The sequence below is a fragment of the Sus scrofa genome, chromosome 4, assembly GCF_000003025.6.
Source record: "Sus scrofa isolate TJ Tabasco breed Duroc chromosome 4, Sscrofa11.1, whole genome shotgun sequence".
NCBI lineage: Eukaryota > Metazoa > Chordata > Mammalia > Artiodactyla > Suidae > Sus > Sus scrofa.
The window spans coordinates 81,299,685-81,325,533 of record NC_010446.5 but is presented as its reverse complement, the minus strand read 5'-3'; the positions used below and the strand labels follow the sequence as shown (position 1 = coordinate 81,325,533).

Sequence of the window (25,849 nt, the reverse complement as noted above, 5' to 3'; positions counted from 1 at the left end):
GTCATCAGATACAGCACTGAATTGAATCTGGAAGCAAGAGTCAAGAAAGAGAGTAAAATCAGTATATTTGTATTCCACAGCAATTTTTTCCCCGTGGTCTTGTTTCTCCATAGAAAAGAGAATAAGAGACTGAACTAGTAAAGACTACAACTGCCAGCTGAAGGTGGGGGAGCGGATGAGGGGCAAAATGGGAACAGATGGAGCGGCTGAAGTTTCATGCTGAAAACTTTTCAGATGCACTGAAAAACACACACTTCATCTTCAGTGCAGGAGATGCCACGAGGCAAAACTTGTCATGGACAGATCTGAAGGATCCAGTGATACTTCAGTATCCCAAGTACTTCCTTTCACATCAGGTGGTTTAATATGGATCATCCATGCTGAGTGAAAAACAAAGCAATATAAATTAAATTAAAGGGCTTAAAAAGTGCATAAGTAAAGTGTTGGTAGTAAAAGAAAACATTCACTCAAGGTCAGAAGGGGAATGAAGAAGCTATCTTTCAGAGGAGTTACAAAATGCCAGGATATTCACTAAGGCACAAAAATGAGAAAAGAACCCTAAAGCAGCAGTTTTTACCCTTGCACATGCTCATGATCCAGACGTAATGTGAAAGTATAGATGCTGATTCAAGTCGGGGGGTGGGGGGGCTGAGATTCTGCATTTCTTTTCTTTTTAAAATTTTTTTTAAAAAACAAATTTTTTTTTTTTGGAAAAACAAAGGGTGGGGGGAAAATGTATACATGTAAGAGCAACTTGATCCCCATACTGTACAGTGGGAAAAAAATTTTTTTTTTTAAAGTGTCAGAGTTATACACAATGGAATATTTTTAAAAAAAAGTTTCTGCACAGGAAAGGAAACCCTAAACAAAATACAAAGACAACCCACAGGATGGGAGAACACATTTGCAAATGAAGTGACCCCATTTGAAGGGGTTAATCTTCAAAATTTATAAACACCTTCTGCAGCTCAATACAAAAAGACAAGCAACCCCTTCAAAAAATGGGCAGAAGATCTAAACAGACAATTCTCCAAAGAAGACATTCAGATGGCCAAAAAATACATGAAAAGATGCTCAACATCACTCATTACAAGAGATATTCAAATCAAAACCATTATGAGGTACCACTTTACACTGGCCAGAATGGCCATCATCAAAAAATCTACAAACAGTAAGTGCTGGAGAGGGTGTGGAGGAAAGAGAACTCTATTACAATGTTGGTGGGAATGTAACTTGATGCAACCACTGTGGAAAACAGTATGGAGATTCCTCAGAAAACTAAAAGTAGGATTACATATTGATCCAGCAATCTCACTCCTGGGCTTCTATCCAGAGAATACCACGACTCAAAAAGATACATGTACTCCAGTGTTCATTACAGCACTCTATACAATAGCCAAGACATGGAAACAACCTAAATGCCCATTGACAGAGGAGTAGATAAAGAAGATGTGGTACATATAACAAATGGAATTTTACTCAGCCATTAAGAGGAAAGAAATAACAGCATTTGTAGCAACATGGATGAACCTAGAAATTATCATGCTAAGTGAACTCAGTCAGTGAGACCCCAATGTCAAATGCTATCATTTACATGAGGAATCTTAAAAAAGAGCACAATGAACTTCTTTGCAGAACAGATACTACTCACAGACTTTGAAAAACTTACGGTTTCCAAATGAGACAGGTTGGGGGTTGGGGGGAGACACTGAGGGTTTGGGATGGGAATGCTATAAAATTGGGTTGTGATGATCGTTGTACAACTATAAATGTAATAAAATTCATTGAGTAATAAAAATATTTGAAGTATAGTTGATTTACAATGTTGTGTTAGTTTCAGGTGTACAGCAAAGTGATTCAGTCATAGACATAGAAATATGTCTATTCTTTTCAGATTTTTTTCCCTTATAGGTTATTATAAATTATTGAATATAGTTGCCTGTACTATATAAGTTGGTTCCTGTTTTTTATCTGTTTTATACACAGTACTGTGTATATGTTAATCCTAACCGCCTAATTTATTTCCCTCTCCCTTTCTCCTTCTGTGACCATAAGTTTGTTTTTATGTCTGTCAGTTCATTTCTGTTCTGCACACAGATTCATTTGTATCACTTTGGTTAGATTCCACATATAAGTGATATCATATGATGTTTGTCTTTGTCTGGCTTACTTCACTTAGTAAAATAATCTCTAGGTCCATCCATGTTCCTGCAAATGGAATTATTTACCTCTTTTTTATGGCTTCTAACAAGCTCCCTGGTAATGTGTAAGCGGCTGGTCCTCAGATCACACTGAGAGAAATCTCAGCAGTACAGGCTTTGTCTTCAGATCCAGTGAATATAAAGGACATTTTAGATAGATTTTGAACAGCAGAAAGCCAGAAAAGTAGAAGACGACATGTTCGCATGGATAGAGAAATCAGAGAAAACCAAAATTCACGCAAGGTGTGGTGGTGGTTCTAAATGCCTGATTCTAGTGGCATAGGATTTAAGGAGATGATGACAAATTTAGTTTCATGAGAAAAAAAAGTGGTATGTATGTGTGCACAAAACAACTGTCTCATTCTTGGAAAGAATAGGGGAGAACCAAATATGGTAGGTCTTAATAACACCTCTCAAAAGGAGAACCAGATTCTGAGATTCTGTTCTCATGATGAACTGCCAGAGTAAACCACAGTTCAGCAGCTGCAAACGTGCTTGCCAGTTATAGAGATGAAAATGTTTCTGAAAACAAAATTTCACATATACCCTCCTCTGAGGTTGGCATCGTATCTTCCTGTGTATCTTGGGTGTAGCTTTTACCCAGGCAGAATTTAGATTCTAGAAACCAAATGAGGTGATAAACAGAACCATTTTGCAGAAGAGTCAAAATAACCCAGCAAGAGTTGAAACCACAAATGCCCTAGGAGTCAGTCATTCACCAACCAAATGCTAATAGGAATAAGCTCAAAGGACTATGAATGTTAGTTCAAGGACTTTAAAAAAACAACAACAAAAACTGATATGCAGTGTTGAGTGTGATAGTGTTCATTTTACCTTTGGCTTTTTCTGGAAACACACCCTATTACATCCACCCCACCCTTCCTCAGTGCCATCACACACTGGTTTCAGTGCAAAATAAAAAATTACACTACTGGAGGAGGAGGGTATCTGGGACTTACACCTCCAGCCTGGGCATCAAGATACCTGAGTTCTAGAAGCATTAAGGTTCAGAGCATGATCTTTGGATCTAGATGGGTACAAATCTCAGCTTTGCCTAGTTATTGAATTTCTCTCTTCCTTCACCAGTAAAATGGAAATATTAATACCTATACACACAGGATTTGTAAGCAAAATTTAATGATTTAAGACATGTAAAACACTCAGAACAGTGCACAGCATTGAATTAACATTTGATACATGTTTAATATTACTGTAACTAACTGTCACTAGCTCAAGGACTATAGGAAGGTTATTTAATTAGCTCAATTATTAAGAGAGTTTGAAAACCATGTCCATTGAGATCCTGTTCAGAACAAAAATTCTATGATTCTATGGTCACTTGGCCCAATAAATTTGAAGTACCCCAAGGCAGCTGGGCAGATATTTCTTTCTTGCCAGGTCCTTTTAGAATGTCTGGTGAAGAATTCAAACCTGTGTGGTGGAGCAAGACTTCCCTTCTAAATTCTGTTCACAGCACCCCCAATATATCCTGGGCTCTTGGTAGTTCTATCCACTGGGCTCTGACCATGCTTTCAGAGCGCCAGCATCATGCCACTTAACATCATTTCCCTCTTTTAGATTGCCTTTCCTGCTTCTCTCCATACACCTAAATCCTATCTATCCTTCAAAAACCAACCTAGGTTCCATCTTCTTTATAAGGTTTTCTGTGATCACCAAACTTCTTCTGTATTGAAAAATCTTGTCTTCAATATAGACTTCACTGACCATTACATATTCTGCTTTGGTTTTTCCTAATTTTCTTCCTATCTTTCTGTCTTAACTAGATAATGATCTCCCTTAGGTCGGGCACAAGGACTTACTCCTTTTGGTCTCTCAGTCAAGCTTAGCATTGATCCGAAACAAAGGTGTTCAATAAGCAGCTGGTTGATTGATTCATCGGAAAAATCGGTGAACCATTAAACTTAATATGGCAATTAGCTTAATATGGTGATTAACCCAACACTAATAATCTTCCTGCCCGAAGCTCTTCCTATCCCCCAAGGTCGTCTAAAAAGTTGAATTGATCTGCTTCCATCTAGCGGCAATTAAAACACAGGTGGTTCCTGTGGCCAGAAAACAGCTTTGGGTAGATGGTGCCAGAAAAGACTTTCACTCAGTGGGTGTGGGCATGAGAGAAATCTTTATATCTTGTGGATTTCCTGCCCACATAGATGGGGATGTCAGCCTAGAGAAGGGTCTAGGATCCTAGCTACACTATCTAGTGGAAGATAGGACAACAAAAGAAAATAGAACAAAAGAAACTTCACTGACCCTTTGTCCCCATCCAGTTAGCTCTCCTGACTCTCTCACCTCCTTTGACCAAGCTCTGTAAAAGAGATGATGTACATGTTGTACCTCCACTTTCTTACCTCTATGGATTCCTCAGCCCCTGGCTATCATGACCTCATCGTTGAAAACAATTTCCCTCTGATACCATACTACATCCATGGAAACCTACTGGTTCTCCTAATAGTATTTGAGATAGTTTCCATTCCCTTCTTTCCTAAGAGTCATGACCTCATCCTTTCCTCATTTTCCTTCTGCCTCTCTGGCAACCTTTTCCCATTCTCCTTTTCCTTAGCTGACTGGTCTGATACTGACTTTCCTCTGGTCCCTGCCCTCTCACCCACATCCTCTTCCATGCCTCTATTGCACATAATCTTGCGTGTTTGTACCTGTTCCTGAGATTCTGTGATGTGAGAACCTCCAAATCAATTTCTTTTGGTACAGATAGAACCAACAGACCACAGATGAGTCACAGACACCTAGAGCTGAACAGGTACAAAACCAAACCCATAACTGTCACCTCCAAAGCTTCTCATTCTTTGGGTTCCCTTCTCAGTAAAGAGGATAGCAGAGAGATTAACCACCCACCAGTTCCCAGATTAGAACAATGGCAACTGATTTGATTCTCTTCTTTCTCTCTTTCTTAGCCAGTTAATAATTGTATTTACTTGATTGTACCACTAGTTATCTCATGAACTCATCCTCTTTACTGTTGCCCTAGATAGACATCATCAGCTTTAACTTAATAACTTCAAATGCCTCCCAAACAGTATTTTGCTTCACTCAGCTCCCATGCTGGCATCCTTTTATGCAAAGTGATCCTCACAAGGTGCTCATTTCAGCATGGCATTCATCTGCTACAGCCCCTCATAGTAATACCCCAAAGACCTCAAGGCTAAGTCCATGCTCTTTCATATGACTTATAAATTCTTTTATAATCAGCCCCTGTTGCCTCATGTCTCCCCAGTTTATCTTTTGTATTCTAAACTTCAGTTCACTAACCTACTAAGAACTTCTCAACAACAATCTGTGATTGGTGTTATGGTCGCCTGAACAAAACACCAGCCTCCTCAGGGACAATCTTGCTTCATTTCCTCTAGCATTTTCAAAGGGAGCCCTGTTGTCTAGCACTCTAGCTGTCACCAAAGTCTCATCTCCATTTTTCTTTTGACTGACGCTTCCCTTTCTAAAATTCAAAGCAAGTCACTAAACCCTGAAACTGAGAAATGTTTTACCATCTTCATTTCTGCCAAGTTGGCCTTGTAGTTTCACATGCATGTATTTCTCCAGTTGAAGAAATCTGAAGTTCAAGACCAAACCAATAAACTTCCTCTTTAGGGGAAGCTGCAGGAAGAATTCATGCTCCCCACCTTTCCCACATTTCTGAAGGCCAGTGCTTATCAGAACAATCATTTACCTTCTAATGCCAAGCATTCACAGCCTAGGGTCGGGAATTATACTTTCTTTTTAGGGCCCAGGATTCATTAATTTTTCAATAGATGCTTGTTAAATTGACTGTTTCCTGAATGCTATATTTAGCATTACCCTCATGTTTAGCTAAGACAAGAAGAAATAAACCATAATGTTTCTGATCCTCAAAGAAAATTCAGGAGCGATCAGAAAAAGCTGTCTTTACATTAACTGGCCCTAACTTTGATAGAGTATTACTTATTCATTCATTCATTCAGCTCCACTGGCACTAAAAGATCTAAGCTTTTAAGGCAGGTTAATGGATTCATTACTTTATCTGGAAACTTCATTTGGATGAGACCCCATGTAAATAACTACTAAGGAGTTAATGTGTCTACCTATAACAGGAAGTACCTTACAGGGGGTAGAGAAGAGATCAACAGATGTAGAAACTTCTTCCGGATAAAACTTACCTTCTCTGAGACTTTTTGCCTAAAAATAGAAGAGAAAAAAATGGCATCAGCAAAAGTAGACAATTTCTTTTTTTTTTTTTTTTGCTTTTTAGGGCCACATCTGTGGCATATGGAGGTTTAAATTTAATACTCTAAAATGTTAGAAATTACTATTTTAAATATTTCTTTCAAAATTTAGCCTGCAGGTGACAGGAACCAAAAGCCCCTGAGCAGGGAGAATCGAATCAGAATGAATTTCAGATTCTGTTCATTTTCATATGACTTGATTTTTCCTTTAGGAATGATGAGACACACAGAACAATACACGAGCAAGAATCTGTTCCTACTGAAAGAGTTTTTGTTTCAAGAAAAGGGAACTAAGAGGCACATGCTCACTTTTGAGTCCTGTTATAACACTGTGTGTTAGTTCAAATAGAAAATTCTTCTGCAGGAACAAAATAGAGCCTTGTTAATATGAAGACCAGTGGGTTTTTTTTTTTTTTTTTTTGGCTTTTTAGGGCCGCACTCGTGGCATATGGAGGTTCCCAGGCTAGAGGTCTAATCAGAGCTGTAGTCCCCAGTCTACGCAACAGCCACAGCAATGCCAGATCCCAGCAGCGTCTGTGACCCACACCACAGCTCAAGGCGACGTTAGATTCTTAATCCACTGATCGAGGCCAGGGATCAAACCTGCAACCTCATGGTCCCTAGTCAGATTCGTTTCCACAGCACCATGACAGGAACTCCAAGACCAGTGGTTTTAGGGGGCACATCTGGATGGGAGTCTGATCTCTGACTCTGGCCCCTGCTGCTATGGAATTTTAGAGATTTGATCTAAAATATCATTGCCTCAGTTTCCTCATTTACTGAACAGGGCCAGTGATGATGACTGATTAGAGAATGAAGATGCTAGCGGTAAAAAAAGTATTTCTAGACAAGCCCCTTACACAAGAGAGGCATGTCTCTGGAGCCCACCCTTCTTCCATTCTCAGAACACAGAAGCTAAAGTTAGGATATCAAGAAAACTAGGGCAGGGGCCAACATGCAGTTTCAGAAGATCCATCTGAGGATAGCACAGGGTCAAGGTTCTGGTCATTTCATTGGTTACTATGCTGTAAAAATGTACGTGCCTACTTTTCCCAGCTTTCTGAACCCCTAAAGCCTATATACTTCTCAGATGGATAAATATTGTGTACATACAGATTTATTGCTTTTGACTTTTATCCTTAAAAGTCCATCAGTTATATTGTAGTAGAAAAGCTCTAGGGGTTTAGCCTGAGAACTTATGCATCATTCCTAATAATTGTCTCTAGGATATATTCTATATAAAGGATATAGATCCTATGTAGAATATAGGAAACATATTCTTCATGTTTCAAAGAATTAGCTTACAACTAAATTTTTAAAAGACAAAAATCACTTGAAAGCTGGAGCTATCAGAAGATGTTTCACAACTAAAGACAATTCAGTGTGAGATTAACCCTGACTTTCCTCCAAAATCATTGATCGTCTGGGGCTTCTCTTGTCTTGTTCTCTTTGTTGGCATAACTGTAACTAGCCTAACTGCCCGTTATCTGTTTCCTGTTTGCCCCACACTGATTTCCACAGTAGGGGCATGCAGTTTTCAGGTTATCAGTTTGAGATCTTGTACAGAAATGACTCCAAGGTAAAAAATTTAAAAACAGCCCCAATGCTTTTCTTATCACTGCATATCAAACACCCCCCTCCCCATACCCCACTACTAAATACACATGACTTCAATTCTATTCTTTTTATTCTATAGACATTTATTAAAAGATTTGGGAATTTGGGAATATCCTCCTTTTTTTTTTTTTTGTCTTTTTGCTATTTCTTGGGCCGCTCCCGAGGGATATGGAGGTTCCCAGGCCAGGGGTCGAATCGGAGCTGTAGCCACCGGCCTACGCCAGAGCCACAGCAACAAGGGATCCGAGCCACGTCTGCAACCTACACCACAGCTCACAGCAATGCCGGATCATCAACCCACTGAGCAAGGGCAGGGACCAAACCCTCAACCTCATGGTTTCTAGTCGGATTCATTAACCACTGCGCCACGACGGGAACTCCCAATATCCTCCTTATTAAGGTGACTCACAGCCCAATAGTTTTTTAGATAACAGTCCCCTTATCCCAGAGGGCAGAGTGTAATTACCCACTCTGTTCTCTATCCCTCACTCCTACCATCCTCGTCTGAGGTAGGAGGAAGGGAAGGATGATGGGGCTCAGGTTTTAAGTCTCAATGGAGAGGATAATCAACAGTGGGGGGGAAATCTCATTCTTTTTTCCCTTAGTGCAATACTTAAATAAATAACAAAGTATCTAAGATAATGGAATTCAATCTTAGCAGAAGTTCCAAGAGCAGCAGGAGAGACATTTTAAGTGTTCAGGGCTCTCACTTTCTAGTTAATTGAGTTCTTTCAACAGCACCCCCTCCATTGTGTTTCTGGGTTGATTATGAAACATATCTAGCACCCTTCTTAAATTTGGAATGAAAGATCACGTCACAGCAGAAGATCGTGAGGGATTGGTAGATAGTATTCCTGCAACTACCAGTGAGAATGGGTGGTGAAGCAGCCTTTACATGTTCATGGGACAGAAGACATACTAATTCAGTTGACGGAAGTGAAATTCAAATGGCAATCAACCGATCCCAAAGGCAACACAGAACAGTTGGCCAGCAGTTGTTCTGAGGTTATTGATGGCCCCTGAACTTGAAGCAGAACTATCTGAAAAGCTGCCTAATGTCCATGAATGTCATACTTGCGAATGTTTCTACCTGACAACTTCAAACACATGTGGCAGCACACACCCAGGGTGTGCCACAGACTGTGGGCCTGTAACCAGCAGGTTGGTTCAACCACGTGTGGCGGCATACACCCACGGCCTGCCACAGACTGTTGGACACACTCGGGAGGCAGTGAGGGGAATGTTGCTGTTCTTCCCTGGTAGTGTTCCATCTACTGTTCCAAGCAGCAGATACTAGCTTCTTAGGGCAGCCTTCCTCATCCCCTGTTTCCTTTTCTTTTCTAGTCCAGAGTGGAGGGGGAACATGAATTGGGGTGCATTTGGTAAAGCTGTGATCTTAATGAATAGACACTGAGGGCATTCTCTTGGAGTGCAGAGGGCTAAGGATCTGGTATTGGATCAGGCATCGTCACTGCAGCAGCTTGGGTGGCTGCTGTGGCATGGGTTTGATTCCTGGCCCAAGAACTTCTGCATGCCATGGGTGCAGCCAAAAAAAAAAAAAAGAAGAAGGAGTTCCCATCGTGGTGCAGTGGTTAACAAATCCAACTAGGAACCATGAGGTTGCGGGTTCGATCCCTGGCCTCGTTTAGTGGGTTAAGGATCTGGCATTGCCATGAGCTGTGGTGTAGGTCGCAGACATGGCTCAGATCCGACGTTGCTGTGGCTCTGGCGTAGGCCGGCAGCTACAGCTCTGATTAGACCCCTAGCTTGGGAACCTCCATATGCCGTGGGAGCAGCCCTAGAAAAGGCAAAAAGACAAAAAAAAAAAAAAAAAGAAGAAGAAGAAGAATAGACACTGAGTGAGGAGAAAATGTGCGGATTTCTCCCAACTTCCACATGTCAGGAGCCACACGGGTGTCTGACTCTTGACAAGGTTAGTTGTGTTTGGGAGCAGTGCCTTTAAAACCTTATGGGACATTAGGTTCAATTCCTAGTAGAATTTCACTGAAATCAAAAGCATCTTGGCTCTTATAGGTCAGACATTACATACCCTTTTTAAAGAATTAAATAATAGTAAGGAACCATTACAATTTCTCATTTGTCTGTTAACACCCTAGCAAGGTGCCTTGAAGATAGTAGGCATTTTTAAAAGACATGTCAGGTGAAAAGCAAAAAATCAGCCAACTTATTTTAATGAAAGAATGTACTGGGCTGCTTCACACACCTCCAAGGACGGATGGCTATGGAACCCAGAGCGTGCTATCCTGCTTTAGTTGAAGCTCTCATACTTAATTTCCTGTGGGTTACTACTTTTTTTTTCCACTTTAAAGTGACATCATTTTCATATGAAGGTAAACACACATACCTTTTTTTAATTTCCTCGCCAGAAAAATGATAAATGCCAACCCTGAGACTGCAGTAACAATGACTGCCACAGGAATGAAGAGGGGGTTATAGTCGACCTCCTTATTTATTGAGAAGTTCCTGTCCAGTTCTGAAAGAGAAACAAGTAAGGCACATGGCATGATACCACAAGCATTGTTTCCTTAGTGCCTTCTCATGATATTAAACTTTATTCCTCCTTACATCTTCTGGTAATAGCCCATTGAACTCTTTTTGACAGATGAGGAAATTAGCATGTGAAAGCCCATGATGAACCTATAGCAGAGGCAAAACCTAGACCAACTTTTCTAGTGCAATTCCTACAGAACCTCAGTCCTCAGAGTTGTAATCCATGGAATTCCTGGGTGATATATTTAAAACTTTTGGCAAGAAAGTCATCCTTGTAATTATATCTTCAAGGCCTGTTCAATGGTTAGGACTCTGAAACACAGAGAAGGGCTAAAAGGTCTAATAGGACTTCAGGAAAAATAAAATAAAAGCGAACTAGACCAGGCAACTTCCAATCAAAGGAAGCTATTAATGCTTTTACTTGGAATCAGCAGTGCAAACATATACATGTGTTGTTTACATGCCAAGGACCTGTACTAATCTGTCATTCAAATGATGTATTCCTACCATTTCCCTCCACAAATAAGTCAAAAGATATATCTACATATCCTCTAATAAGTGTGAACTAAGCTCACTTGGAGACCTTTATTGAAAAAAATATCAATATGAAAAAAACCTATCTTCTGATACCATCAATTGAAGAGACTTACTTTTACATATCACAGGGTCTGACTATCCGTGATTCTTCACATTAATTATTTTGATGAACCCTTTCAAGGTGCTTTCATCTCCACACCCAAATGTATAACGGAAAGGAGGTGAAAGTTCCTTGAAGATCTGAACAGAGGGCATCAATGGACTGCACAAAGATGAGGAAGCAGACAGTAGCCCAGCCTTAAAAGGAAATACCCCATAAACCTGATACACAGTATTCCCCAAAAGACCCCATGCCACGTCCCCCGGTTCGCTACCCCACACCCTGGCCCTGGGCCACAGAAAGATCAGCTTCTCTGATAGCTTCTACAAATCCTTCTCTTTAAGACTTCTGTTATTGGTACAGATAGTCTCAGGGGCAGACAGGAGTAACTATTCTTTCACATGCTAATTTAACATGCATTAATTTAGCACCTGTTGCCAGCCACTGTGTCAGGGGAGACAATGGAGAGATAAGGAAGATGCATTCCTTAGGCACAAACAGATTTGGTAGGCATCAGCATAGGAATAATTGAGAAGTATCCATTACTTTGGGAATTAGGTGGTCATTGGTGACTTTTGTAGAGACATTTTAGTAGAGTAACGGAGAAGTAAGATTGTAGTGGAATAGAAGAATGGATAAGAAATAAATCAGTAGAGACAGGTGAGTTTAGAAGTTAAAGATTAAGATAGGAGGAGTTGAGAGTGGCCAAAAAGAAAAAAAATCACTGTCATCGAAGGTAGAGGCAAGAGTAGCCAAAGATTTTATAGTAAATTAATGTGTACAAATTTATTTTTAAGCCACATACATTTAGAAAAATAAACTTAAAATTTCAATATGTCATTCCCTACCATCTGCTCATCTATCAGCTACTTCAAGTCTTCAGTGTAGTGGGGCAAACTTACTCACTTTGACATATCGGACTAGGACTGGACCAGTTTCCAGATGATCCACAAATAGTTTTCTTCTCCCCGATTAACTGTGTTCCTTCTGAGCAGTTGAAGGTACATGTGGAGGTAAAGCCAAAGCTGGCCAGGGGGTGACTACAGTCCATATTTCCCAAATCAGGTGCTGTTAGGGGCTCACACAGAATCACTTCAAAGAAAAAGAAAGAACACGGATTTCTGAGCAGAGACCCTCCCATAACCAGAAGGTTTTAGCCAAACTGCCTGACTCAACTGTGGAACCATCCACGTGAATCTAGACATTTCTAATTTCTAGAATGACTTTGGACGATGCTTCCAGATTTAATTTTCTTGAGAATGAAGGAGAGTGGTGAGTCAGAGGTGAAGCCAAGGGAGCACAGAAAGCCCTTGCAGGGCAGCGGAGGGGTTGGGGAGAAGAGGGACGGAGTGGCTTCTCCAGGTTGCTATCCCAGCCCTGGTAACTCTCCAACTCTGCTGGAAGTGCCATGCTACTTGGCCTTGTCCTCTTCCAAGAGCTCCTATGGGATATTCTCAATGAATGTAGAGAATTTCTACCCCTTTCCCCTATTCTAAAGCCTCCCCAGTTAGTTTTGAAGAACATTCCAATTTTGTGAACTCACTCAATTTTGTAAAATTCAGCGGGTTGGTCAATTTGTTCTATGATTTCAAAAAATGATTTGGATAGTGCTTTTGAGAATTAAACCACTTAAACTAGTGAGTCAAAAGTATGAGTGTAGAAAAGGTAACCAAAAATTCTCAAGTTTAGACATCATCAGTTTTCTTTCCCCTAAAGGGATAATCTTGACAGTGAAAAAAGAAGGAAAAAAAATGAACACTATATTTAAAAAAAAAAAAAAAAAAAAAAGCCAAGAGATGGTGTTTTTGTTTTTCACAGAAGTTGCTATTCTCCTGACAGTTCATGGAGGGGAAATGTAAAAGATGATTTGAAGGTTAAACCAAATAAAACAATTTTAAAAAGACCTCTAATCACCTGAGAAGGAAACTGTTTTGTGTTAAGTAGGACCCCACATAAAATATGTGTTATTGAAAGGAGAGAAAAACTAAAATTTAACTGTGGTTCAGCAAGACCAACAGCTTATGCCTTAGCAATGACAAAAATAAAAATGAAATAATATAAAAATACAGTATAACCACATTGCATCGCTGAAAAAAATGTATATAGTGAGATAACCTCAGAGATATTTGATTGTTATTTTTTGTTTGTGGCTTTCCTTTTTTAGTACAATGACTTCTTTGAGAAACATGACAGCATAATCTAAATTAGGCTGAATTATGATTCAAAAGAGGATGCAGCCTTCTTAGCAATACTCTACTGAATTTTCTGTTTGCAGTCCTAGGACTGCCACGACAAAGCTCGAGCCTAAACAGTTACTCACCTCTACAGGTTGGTTCTGGAGATGACCAGTTTCCAAATGGTCCACAAGTGGTTTCTTCAATCCCAGTTATGTCAGTTCCCTCAGAGCAGTTGAAGGTACACTGGGATGTGAAGTAGAACTTGCCCAAAGGGTGAATACAGGCCATGGTACCCAGCTCTGGGTCCCCCAGAGGCTCACACTGAGTCACTTCAATAAGAAAAGAAACAGCTTTGAGCAGTGTTAAAAGGACATGATGATTGGGTTTGAATCTTAGCTCTGCCACTTGACAACCATTTAAATCATTATTTAAAAAAAAAAGATAAAACTCAGTTCAGAAATTACTACAGTTATCTGGGGGAAAGATAATGAAGGTAATAGTGTAGGGTTAACAAGCAGAAGACAAACTGGAGAAATAGCAAGCTATAAATGTGAGTAGTGTGTTACTTTGCAAAAATATAGGGAGTGGTAAGAGAGTTTTATATCAGAGTACACATGTAAGTCTGGCACCACATACTAAGACAAGGAATACGAAGAGGGCAGCTGGCTGGGGACAACTGATTTTCTCAGTCTTTGGGGCATCCCAAAGATTATGCTTAGCATATTTGGAGCTCAGGTCTGGAAACAGGTTTGTAAATCTAAAAATGTCTAGGTTTGACAAAAGAGGGTTTGTAAAGTCAGAAGAGCGAAAGATGAAAGATTGAGGATGGGAAATAACAATAAGTGTATGAGATTGGGTAAGTGCCCATGAAGAAATACAAGGAGAAATGATCATAGGTAGAAAGAAAACCAGGAGAATGATATGACAGAAACAAAGACCAAAAAAAAGTTAAAATGTTCAAAAAGGAGTGAACTGGGCACGCCAATGATGTAAGAATTTTTAAACATTTAGAAATGGAGAGAGGGTAAAGTTTTGGGTAGAAGTCTTGGCTCAGGAATTGAGTGAGATGAGTCAGATCAGTTCCAATTGGTTGATCATTTACATTTATTTTGGCTTCTTTATTTAGTCATTGCAAACATCGCTTATTTTCCTATTACAATTTTCTATGTTACGCACCAGATACTTCAAACACAGTTTTGAAACTCAACCAATATCAATCAAAGGACTTAAAGTTTCTTTCAGTAGTGAGTTGACTCTAGGTCAGAGGCTCCTTGTCTTTGAATCTACTCTGTATTTTTTTTTTTTTCTGTTTCTACCACGAGTCTGAATGATTTCCATAGACTCCTAATGATGCTATCTTCTTACTTTTTGTTCTCCAATCCATCTTATGCACTGCTTCTAGGATAACTGCCCTAAATGCAGGTGTTAAAACCTTAAGTGAACTCTCATTGTCAAATAAAGGCCAGATTTCTTCACTCGGCAGTTTTCAGTCTCCACAGGCTTACTCCAGTCTATCTGACTTTCCATCAAACTAAATTGTAGACACCTATAATTTCCTCTAGTTAACTACCAATCTTTTAAGGGCAGCATCTAAAATAGATTTGCCTTTTGTGTCCCCTGAAATACCCAGCACAAGTGAATGTGTTGGATTTATTACTCTATTCTCTGATCCATACTATGTGTTATTATGTGAACTTTTCTCTTTGGCCTTGCCCTTTAATGACTTTGAGGATGACATAAAAAAGCAAGGTTATCTTCTGGGCAACTCACCCTCCTAATGATAAATGGTACCGTTTCTTTCAGATTCAGGGTTCTAATGAACACAACAAGCTCACCAGAATATGAGTTCCTTAACGGCAGGAATATACCATGTGTGATTCATTATTATAATCCTTACAGCTTTTATCTGAACACAGCCTTCTTTGTGGCACACACCAAGACTTGTTGAGAAGTGAATTGAAACTTCATGCTGACTTATGAAATGTTTACGGAAAGGTAACAATATTGTGCAAGCATAGCCTTCTGATCAAAACTTCTCATTTCTCAGAATGGCTAGTATCATTTTGCCCCAACCAACTTCCATAAACAATAACAGCCTCAGTAACTTTACATGGAAAGAAACAAAGAAGTGAAACAGGCTTACCGAACTGACACTGGGGCCCGTAGTACCCTGCATCACAGTTGCAGGTATAATTGTTGATGACTTCCACACATTGTCCATGGCCACTGCATGACCTGGGCTGACAAGAAGCTTTAAGAGGATCAAAAATAAAGCATTGAAAGGTGAATAAATTTTTAGTTCTTTCAGATATAGATAACTTTTGACTGTGACTCTTTCAATAAACAGGAAAAGTTTATTTCTACATTTACAGCATTTTTGCATAAAAACCATAGTTAAATTTTTTATTTATGTAATATATTTGCCATACAGCCACAGACATTTGTTTTGAGAACGAATTTACTGATGCTAACACTCTATAACATTTAGGGGAAACTTAGTAACATACACTGAAACTTGAAATTTTTTGCTTTTACTGTAGTAAGTAGGTTAAATGATGACCTAACCCCAATCATTTCTGCAGTATGCTTGGTAATCCCTTTCTTTAGAGGAAGTACTGAATTAAGATTAGAGAGTTTTAACTTGCCAAAGTAGTAGCAAGTCCAAGGTATAAGAGACCAAATGAACAATGTTTTACTGTTAAAATATGACCTGGAAAAATACAGATGGCTTTGGAACTGCTATAATTATCTCAACAGAAATTTTCATACCCCACAGATAATGAAACACTGCAGTGTTTCAAAATATAGAATTATATAAGATTAGGCCAAGAAGGAAGCCCATAGCACCAAGCCACCAAGTAAACAAGGAGGAAACAGGTGACATGAATCTGAGCTCTTGGCTGAGCTCATCTCTCTGCTTTCAGGAACTCCGACTGTCTAGTTCTGCCTCTTTTCTTTCTACACATATTTATCATCTTGTTGTAAATCGATCAGGGGTAGAGATTTAGAGTACAGGGCCCAGCCTCACAGACCAAAACTGCTCAGAAGTGACACGATTCTGTCTTAGAGGATTGAACCCTTCCTTCCCTTCCCTCTGCCCTTCCTGACAGCAGAACCTTTTGGTCACTTCCTACCTGTGTAACAGAGGGCTCTCTTGGCTTTGTGGCAGGCATCATCATTCCACTTCCCGGAGTCTTTGCTCCTTTTGATGTAGATCTCCACACAGTCCTCCTTAGTCTTCCTGTTGTTGGGCTCCCCATCGCCCCAGTTTTCCGCCTCTTCGGTGAGAGATTTGTTGGTTCCCACCCAAGTCCATACCCCTTCCACCTTCCGGATTCCTATCCAGTAGTAACTACGACTGAAGGGAAGCGTCTTATTCAGGTATTCAATCTCCCCCTTGTTTTGTATGGCAACCAAATCTGTGTAATTTTCTTGACAGAACTTCCTAGCCTTCATCCAGTTCATGGGTTTTTCAGAATAGTGGTAAGTCCAGCAATCAGTTCCATGATATGCAAAAAAATCTGAAAGACATCAGTGTAAACTTTGTAGATTCAGTTACAGCTGAAAAGAACCCAGAACTCGGGCAGGATGAGCCAGCCACTTAGAGATGAGGAAGCTGAGAATTACCTTTTTGAGGCCCTGGGACCAGTCATTTGCAGATTTAAAGTAGAACCTAGACCCTTTTGGTCCTAATAACTTTCCACCATAATATAGAAAACTTTTGCTCAGAGCTCTGTTTTAGAGAATTTGGCAGCTTTCTAGATTTATTTTCATAATTTTTTTCTCAAAATTTAAGTAAAATTGAACAAACATATTTAAGAAATTCATATTTATCTTAGTTGCTTTCAACATTTAAAATTAATTAAGTATAATATCATATAACTTTAAAATTTACTGTCTGCTCTTTTATTCTGAGATAATTTCCTAAAGAGCAACATTCATGTTGCTAAGGGAGAAGCAAAATAAGGACAGAAATAATGGCACACTTTTAAGTAATCTTTTTTATATGAAAAAGACAATGTTTTACCATAGGAAGAGCTACTCCTGAGAAAGTATACAGCCCAAGACCTACAGATCTAGCTAAAAAAGAAAAAAGAACAATTTACAAAACCAAATGATGTCGTATTATGAAATTGATGATGGTGTTTAATAATCTTAAGGGTGCTTCAAATATGAGGGCTTTGAAGAAACCGGAACAAACACATAATCATACAATGACACCATAGTAAGATATGCCATCTAAGCATGGTATGATCTATGTGAAACACTATTATGCCATAAGGTAAAAGTTTTCACAGCCAACACCATTTACTGAGTTTTCACTGTGTAGTACAAATATTATGGAGAAATTCCAAAGAAAACATAGATCCAATTTTTATAATTTCCCTATGATTCTCGGAAAGGAATAACAGAGGCAAAGAAAACATAATCTTGATCGAATTAAACATATTAAAAATATACAGAGAACTGGGAAACAGTTACAATTGATGAGTAAAGAATGTCATAAAATAAACCCTGCAGTGGGGGATGGGGCGAGGTTAGGAGGTTTTTGGGGAAGTATTAAAGGTGAGAGGAGGAAAAGAGATGTTCAGAGAAAGGGTAAAATTAACAGCTATCTGCCTAATAATTTTACCTGTGACTATGTACACCCAGTGGATATTTACCAAAAAGATGAACATAAATATTTTTAAAAGCTTAGCAATAATCAAATATCATAACGTACCACAACAAAGCATAGTCAGGACCCACAACTTGAAGACATTCCATAAGCCCCTCTGAGCACTGTGACATTTCCATGGAAATATCTGCAAATAAAATACAAAATTATACTCAGATTTATACGCTAAATCACAATTTTATGGCACTTTGAGGCAGTGCCTACAACTTTCTTAAAGTTCAAAGTATAACATATGCTTACTAACCCTGTCTAAAATAAGAGATTTCTCAAATGTGTGTAGAATTAAATTTGCCTCAAAATGGATTCAGAGTTGTTTTTTTCATATTTTAGCCTCAAGTTGTTAATTGTTACTTTTCTGATGTAGTCTACATTTTAGGGTTTTTTTGGTATCTATTTTTCTGTTGAGCTATTTGGTATATAGTATGCATATTTCTAAGTGTGCATTGGCCCTTAATGAACTATTGATGTTTAGATTTACTGCTAAAAATCTCACACTTGACTGTGATGGGTCAATGCTCCAAAAACCAAAAAGAATTAGGTAACCAAACAGATGTTACTCAAAAAAAAAAAAGGAGTTCCTTTTTTTTCAACTAACAAGAAACACATTTTGAGCAACTCAAATTATAAGACCACAAGTTTTTCTTCACAGCTTAAAACCATATTTTCTGAAGTGTATCACTTCTCAGGTAACCCCCAAGAATTTTAGTGACAAGAGTGCTCATTTCAACAAGATAAAAGTACTTCAAGAACCTCACCAGAGATAAGCCAAAGAGAACGAATCATCATAACTAAGAAGAGAGATTTTTGGAGCACATTTTAGACTCAATATTTTTAGTTTTCTCTTTTTAAACCCCCCAAATAAAATGTGTTTCTTCTTGTCCTTTGCCACCTGCCTCTGCAATCCCAAGAAGATATTCTGTTTGAGCATCTGGAAATCCTTTAGGCTGAAAAGCTTACCATGGCTTTGGTTGGCCCTTCTCTAATGCTTCCGTAGAATTTCAGCCTCTCAGCTCAGCACCAGGGGCCTCCGGGTCCTTGCCCAAGGCTGAGTGTGCAGGGAGACTGCTCACTGTCTCCAGAAAGTCTTACTTTCTTTTATTTCTCTAACCAAGCCTCACATCCTTCCCCTCCCTTGCTCCCTCCCCTTCCCCCACCTCTTCTGCTCCTCTTTCCCCACCCCTTTCCTAACACCTCCCCTGAGAAAAACAGTTACTGACCAAGGGTATTATTGCTACATTCTCCATTCTTCTCTCTTTCCCCCTCCCTCCTTTCCTTCATATCTTCCTTTCATCCTCCTCCTCCTCCTCTCATCTTCTACCTCTTCCTCCTTCTCCTTCTTCCTCCGTCTCCCTCTGTCTTTGTCTCTCCCTCTCTCCTATCTTTTTATCAATATTAAGCTAACTCCTGGCCATCCATGGTAGAGAACCCCTGATAACTGCAAGCACCACACAATCAAAACAATATTTCCAACAAATTTATAAGGTCTGTTAAACTTCAATAGAGCTAACCCAACAAACTGGATTAATGTCAGCTCCTTCTCCTCCCTCTTTCCTTGCTCACCCCCTAGTGGATGTTCTTGTTAATAGCGCCTCCTGAAGGTGAGCACTGAAGAGAGCAAAGCAGCTCTAGCTCTAGCTTTTCGCCATAGCAGGTCTCAAGGCCTACAAATACCTTCACATTTCTGGAGTATAAAATGTAAAGGAGATAGTTTGCATATAAAATTAGAATCTGGGAGTTCCCGTCATGGCTCAGTCGTTAAGGAACCCAACTAGTATCCCAGGATGCAGGTTTGATCCCTGGCCTTGCTCAGTGGGTTAAGGATCTGGCGTTGCCATGAGCTGTGGTATAGGTCCCAGATGTGGCTCAGATCCTGTGTTGCTGTGGCTGTTGTATAGGCCGGAAGCTGTAGCTCTGATTCAACCCCTAGTCTGGAACCTCCATATGCCATGGGTGTGGCCCTAAAGACTAAAATTAAATGAAATTAAATTAAAATCCATATTATGAAGGCAATGGAAAGGAAGAGCTACTAACATAATCCTACTTGCATTTTTAAAAATATAATAACAACAATAGCTCAACACCCCAGGTTTATTACCTTAATCTTTATAAAGCTTAGCTACTTCTGCTTACCAGTGGATACCATTATTATCTCCATTTTAAAAAGTCTCAGAGAGGTTAAGAAAGTTGCCCTAGTCACTGAGCTAGCAAGAGACACAGTTGAGGTTTTGAACCAGGGCCCATCAGTTCTGAAAACTGTGCTCTTGATTAAGCTGTACTTATGGAAGGAGCTTAGGAGACACAATGAGATGGGGACCAAGCCAGAGCCAAGAAGACTTGGAAGTATCAATGCTCTTGCAACAACCCCGAAACATTTCTAGACGTGTATTTCGAAGTCCTTTCCTTCAATTCTCTTTTGTCCCATCAGTTTCCCCCCACACCCATTTCCTGAGACCACTGTTGCTAAGGCCCTCCACTTCACCAAAGCCAAAGCCAGTTATCTGCTCTCATCTTATTTAACCAGTCAGTTCCTGGATTTCCTCCTGCTTCACTGACTAGTTCTTTTCTCTTTCACTTGTCGATTCCTCCTCTCTCCAACCACCAGGACTTTGGAGTGTTTCAGTGCTCACTGCTTTTCTCCCCTTATTTACTCTCACAGACTTAATGATCCAATCCAGGCTCTTAATGCTGATTACCATCGAAATGATGATGACTCTCAAATTTCTATTTCCAGTCAGGCCATCCCCCTGCCCTGGGAATGTTCCCCATTCCCAGTCAATGGGAATATCTCCATTTAGTTACTTAACAAGCCTCTCGAACTGTACATGTACCAAAGTGAATTTCCAAATCTCCTCCAAACCTGGCGGGCTCTTCTCAAAGCCTTTCTGATCTCAGTAAATTATAACCCATTCTTCCCATTAGTTAAGCCAAAGCTTTTAGAGGTAACCGGGACTCCTTTCTTCTTCTCACAATGCACATCCAATATGTCAGCAAATGTTTTTGGCTTTACCATCAAAATATTTTCAGCATTCAATCACTTCTATTCTATGACTCATCCAAGCCACCATCATCTCTCACCTATATTATTATTGCAAAAGCCTCCCATCTTGACTCCATATTTCTACTCTTTTCCTCTTATGGCCAGTTTTCACCAAAATAACTTAAGTGATTCAGTTAAAATATATATCCTTCAGAAGCCCCACCAAAAACAAAATTGACCCCAGCTGGGTGAATTCTTCACCCACTGAAGAGTCTTTACTGGAGGGGCCCCTTACAATAGGTTAACAATAAGATTAAGAGAACAAACAAGAGGAAATAAGACACCTAGAGACTAGTAATACAGGAAGCTACTGCATTCCCTGGGACTGAAGATTCAAGGGGAGAAGATAGTGCATCAGAACCCAGTGAGGACAGAGACCCTAAAGGAGAAGTTACCCATCAAGAGCTGTAGAGCAGGAAGGATGCAGAATCTTCCAGAAACAGCACCAAAGCAAGGAAAGAGGAGTTAAGAAATGCCCTCGTCACTTTCTCTTCTTTCTCAGTCTCCAGTCTCCTGCAGGGGTCTGTTCTTAGTCAAACCAATTGAAAACCAGCCCACCAGTGACTGGGTGATGCAGTCTGCAAATGTCAGCCCCCAGGACACTGAGCAGGGCAGAGTGGGTATGGATGCTAGGTGACGGCTGGGCAGGGGAGAAGATAATAAGCACAGTGGAACATAAGTCAGACCACGACATTCTTCTGTTCAAAACCCTCCAGTGGCTTCTCATCCCACTCAGAGTAAAATCTAAAGTCCTTCAGATTTAGAGTATAAGTCCCTCTGATCACCTTTCATCTTCTAGACAATTCACCCAAGTCACTGTCTCCTGACCTGACCTTTCTTTCCTTCCCAAATTCTTCCTTGTCATCCTCTGGAATTCCTGCTGCACAATCAACAAACTCCAGTATACGCTCCAGTTCCTCTCCAGACTTTCCTCTACCTCCTGCATTAACAGGAACCTGGCCTCCTGAGAATATCGCTTCCCCTGCAGATCTTTCAAAGTGATAATGTTTATTCTTTCACACTCCACACACCTCAGGGTTGGAAAGCAGAGTTGATTGTTCTCCTTTATGATAAGTACCTCTTACCAATCTTATTTTTCCAGCTTCTTGTTAAAAAATGAAAGAAAAAATAAAATAACTCTTCTTCTTTGAGGCGCATGACATTGAGATATACTGTCTTCTTACAGTTCTCATTGCAATGACTCACCAGCCCCTCATGCACTGATCACCGGCACCCAGCTCCTGGACTCCCTCTTCCTTTAAGCGACTCCTGTAATCCTGTGCGGCTTCACCATCCAGGTGTGCAACCCCTCCCACAGCTTGGATTCCCAGCTCTCCAGCATTCTCCTCCACTCAGCTTCAGCTACCTTCTCTCCTGGACATAGCCTTAATCTTGACATCATCCAAACTGTATCAACTCTAAAATCACATAATCAAGCATCCCACTCTTTAATCAAACTCTATTCTTACAGATTTAAAAAAATTATTAGACCGTATTTGATTTACAATGTTATGCCAATTTCTGCTATAGAGAAAAGTGACCCAGTCATACATATATATTATACATTCCCTTTCCTATATTATCTTCCATCACACTCTATCCTATGAGACTGGATATAATTCCTTGTGCTATACAATAGGATCTCATTCTTTATCGATTCTAAATGTTATAGTTTACATCTACCTATTCTTATAGATTTATTACTTAGGTATCTCAGCATTGCTTCATAATCCAACCTTTTTAAACCTCCAGGCCATTAACTAGTTCCTTCACTTTCCTCCTTTTTTATTTCCATTCTATTCTGCATTATTGCCAAATGTATTTTGCTCCATAATTGGATTTTAAAATTTTTGCCTTGTGAGACAACTCCTTCCATATGTGAAAAGCTGTCTTGCTTCTTAAGATGGGCCAAAATCTCTATCCATTCATCCACTTATTTATTCATTCAACCAATATTTGTTGAGTATCTACTGTGTCAGGAATACGCTAGGTTCTAGGAATACTGCAGTGGACAAGGTAATTTGTTCCTACTCTAAGAAATGTAGAATCTAGTAGGGAAGCCAGATATTAAACAAACAATTGCAGAAGTAATTATTTAGTAACAATTAAAGGAAGGAAGAAGAGGAGTTCCCATTGTGGCTCAGTGGGTTAAGAATCCAACTAGTGTCCACAAGGATGCAGGTTCGATCCCTGGTCTCGCAGTGGGATCCAGCGTTGTTGCAAGCTGCAGCGCAGGTTGCAGATGCAGCTGAGATCCTGCATTGTTGTGACTGTGGTATAAACCTGCAGCTGCAACTGCAACTCGACCCCTAGCCTTCGGAACTTCCATATGCCTCAGGTGCGACTCAAGAAAAAGAAAGAAAGGAAGGAAGGAAGGAAGAAGAACATGAGGTGTGAGAGCATTAAAGAGGTGACTTAGTCTAAGGAGTCAATTGTCATGAAGGGAAATTTAAGCAGAGAACCTGAAAGATGAGTAGGAGTCAAGCAGGCAGAGTGGGGCGTTCCTAGGTGGAGAGTAGGAGTAACTACTGGCAAAAGAAGATAATGTGTCTAAGGTTGGCAGAAATAGCTCTTCCTTGTGGCTGTAGTGTGATGCCTGAAACGGCATGGTGTAAAATGAAGTTGGGAGATGAGAAAAGACGATATTTTTACAGTTTATAGGTTGGGACCAGTATAGTTGATTTACAATGTTGTGCCAAATTCTGCTATACAGCAATGTGACCTGGTCATAGATGTAGATTCATTCCTGTTGTGGGTTTTATTTATTTTGGCAAAGACAGGAGGCCTATCTTAGTGTTACATGCCACTTTGCAATAAAATGATTTTATAAACCAGCAGCATGCCTGTATATAAAATACATATGTGAAAAGAGAAGTATTTTAATTTCTCTTGGCTTAGTATCTTTTGAGAGAGGGAAGCTAAAATTTTGAGGTGGAAGCTATACTTATTTCTAGTTGAAATAGGACCAGGAGCTTTTGCTGTTTAGTAGGATTTTTGGTTTCTTTAATTAAAAATCATTCTTCTAGGGAGTTCCTGTCGTGGCGCAGTGGTTAATGAATCTGACTAGGAACCATGAGGTTGCGGGTTTGTGAATCCGACTAGGAACCATGAGGTTGCGGGTTTGATCCCTGGCCTTGCTCAGTGGGTTAAGGATCCGGCGTTGCCGTGAGCTGTGGTGTAGGTCGCAGACTCAGCTCGGATCCTGTGCTGCTGTGGCTCTGGCGTAGGCTGACAGCTACAGCTCCGATTAGACGCCTAGCCTGGGAACCTCCATATGCCACGAAAGAAATGGCCAAAAAAAAAAAAAAAAAAAAAAAAAAGCATTCTTATAATCCGCTAACTTCAAACATCCTTCCACTTCTCACCTCTGTGCTTGCTATCTGCCCATGGTTTTGTTTTGTTTGATAATGACAAAGTTTATTCATTCCTTTCTTTTCATTTTGTTTTGTTTTGTTTTGGGCTCGTAAAAACAACATATTGCAAATCAAAGTGCATCTTTTAAAAGATGCATCCAGAGTTCCCATCTTGGCTCAGTGGAAACAAATCTAACTAGTATTCCTGAGAACTCATGTTCCATCACAGGCCTGCTCACTGGGTTGGGATCCAGCCATTGCTGTGAGCCATGGGGTAAGTTGCAGATGTGGCTCAGATCTAGTGTTGCTGTGGCTGTGGCTTAGGCCTATGAAGATTCCCTAGCCTGGGAACCTTTATATGCCCCCAATGTGGCACAAAAAAGACCAAAAAAAAAAAAAAAAAAAAAAAAAAAAAAAAAAAAAAAAAGATGCATCCATTTGACTTGGGCACCTATCTTCCTTCTGAATACATTTAATTCACTCAATTTATTCTTTCTTTTTAGACCTGGGAAAATTAATTTTTCCTATTTTCTCTGCATTTCAAATTGATAATGCAGGTGTGTGCCCATTTCAGTCCTACATGAAAATATCCCTAACTGACAGAATATGTCTCTAGTTTTCATTTTTTATTTACTTTTCTTTTAAGTAATACTTTCAACTAAGATGAACTATAAGATCAAAGTGAAATCAACATTAGCCTATGGCAATGGTGTAGCTACAATTTTTTTTAGAGTGGATAACCAAACCAATACTTAAACCATGTTTTCTCAGGAACTTCAGATATTCTGATTCTTTGATAACAGTGAGATCTTTGAGGTGGTTTTTAGCTTGATACAAACCAGACCTTGGGGACTGACACTACTCCAAGAAAGAGAAGACACATATCTTGAGTAGGAAAAAACTACTCTGGCTTTAATCCTGGAGAATAACTGAGTCTAGAAAGTAAATCAAGAAGAATTGGTTGACTTGAGCAGCCTAGAATTGAGACTGACATAATTCAAAGACTTCAGGATAGGTACTTTGTTTCATTGATCTTAATGATTTTTTAGACTATTAATATTTTTAAACAGCTGTACAGTACTGATGCAAGAACCTGTATATATACCGCTTCACACCCACTAGGAGAGTGATAATCAAAAAGACAACAATAAACATTGGACAGTAGGTAGAAAAATCAGAAACCTCACATATTGCTAGTGGGGTGGTAAAATAATGCTGCCCTTTTGGCAAACATTCTGACAGTTCCTCAAAAAATGAAATATGGCGTTACCATATGACCCAATAATTCCACTTCTAAGTATATGCCCAAGAGAATTGAAAACATAAGTCTACCCAAAAAAATGTGTATGAATGTTCACAGCAGCATTATTCACAATAGCTCAAAACCAGAAATTATCCAAATG

The 25,849-nt window shown here is 39.6% G+C and overlaps 1 protein-coding gene across 2 annotated transcripts; it reads right to left on the bottom strand.

Moving 5' to 3' along the window:
• SELL (selectin L) lies at positions 238–19,171 on the bottom strand. Of its 2 annotated transcripts, XM_021088447.1 has the most exons (10): positions 19,014–19,171; positions 18,102–18,183; positions 16,513–16,899; positions 15,522–15,629; positions 13,522–13,707; positions 12,108–12,293; positions 10,419–10,547; positions 6,371–6,389; positions 4,473–4,527; positions 238–380 (listed from the first exon to the last, which is right to left on the bottom strand). In XM_021088447.1, the coding sequence occupies exons 1-10, from the start codon at positions 19,014–19,016 to the stop codon at positions 372–374; spliced, it is 1,164 nt and encodes a 387-aa protein (XP_020944106.1). In that variant the 5' UTR covers positions 19,017–19,171; the 3' UTR covers positions 238–371. The 2 variants fall into 2 exon arrangements, with proteins under 2 accessions (XP_020944106.1, NP_001106148.1); NM_001112678.1 differs by lacking the exon at positions 4,473–4,527 and having other exon boundaries at positions 276–380; positions 19,014–19,119.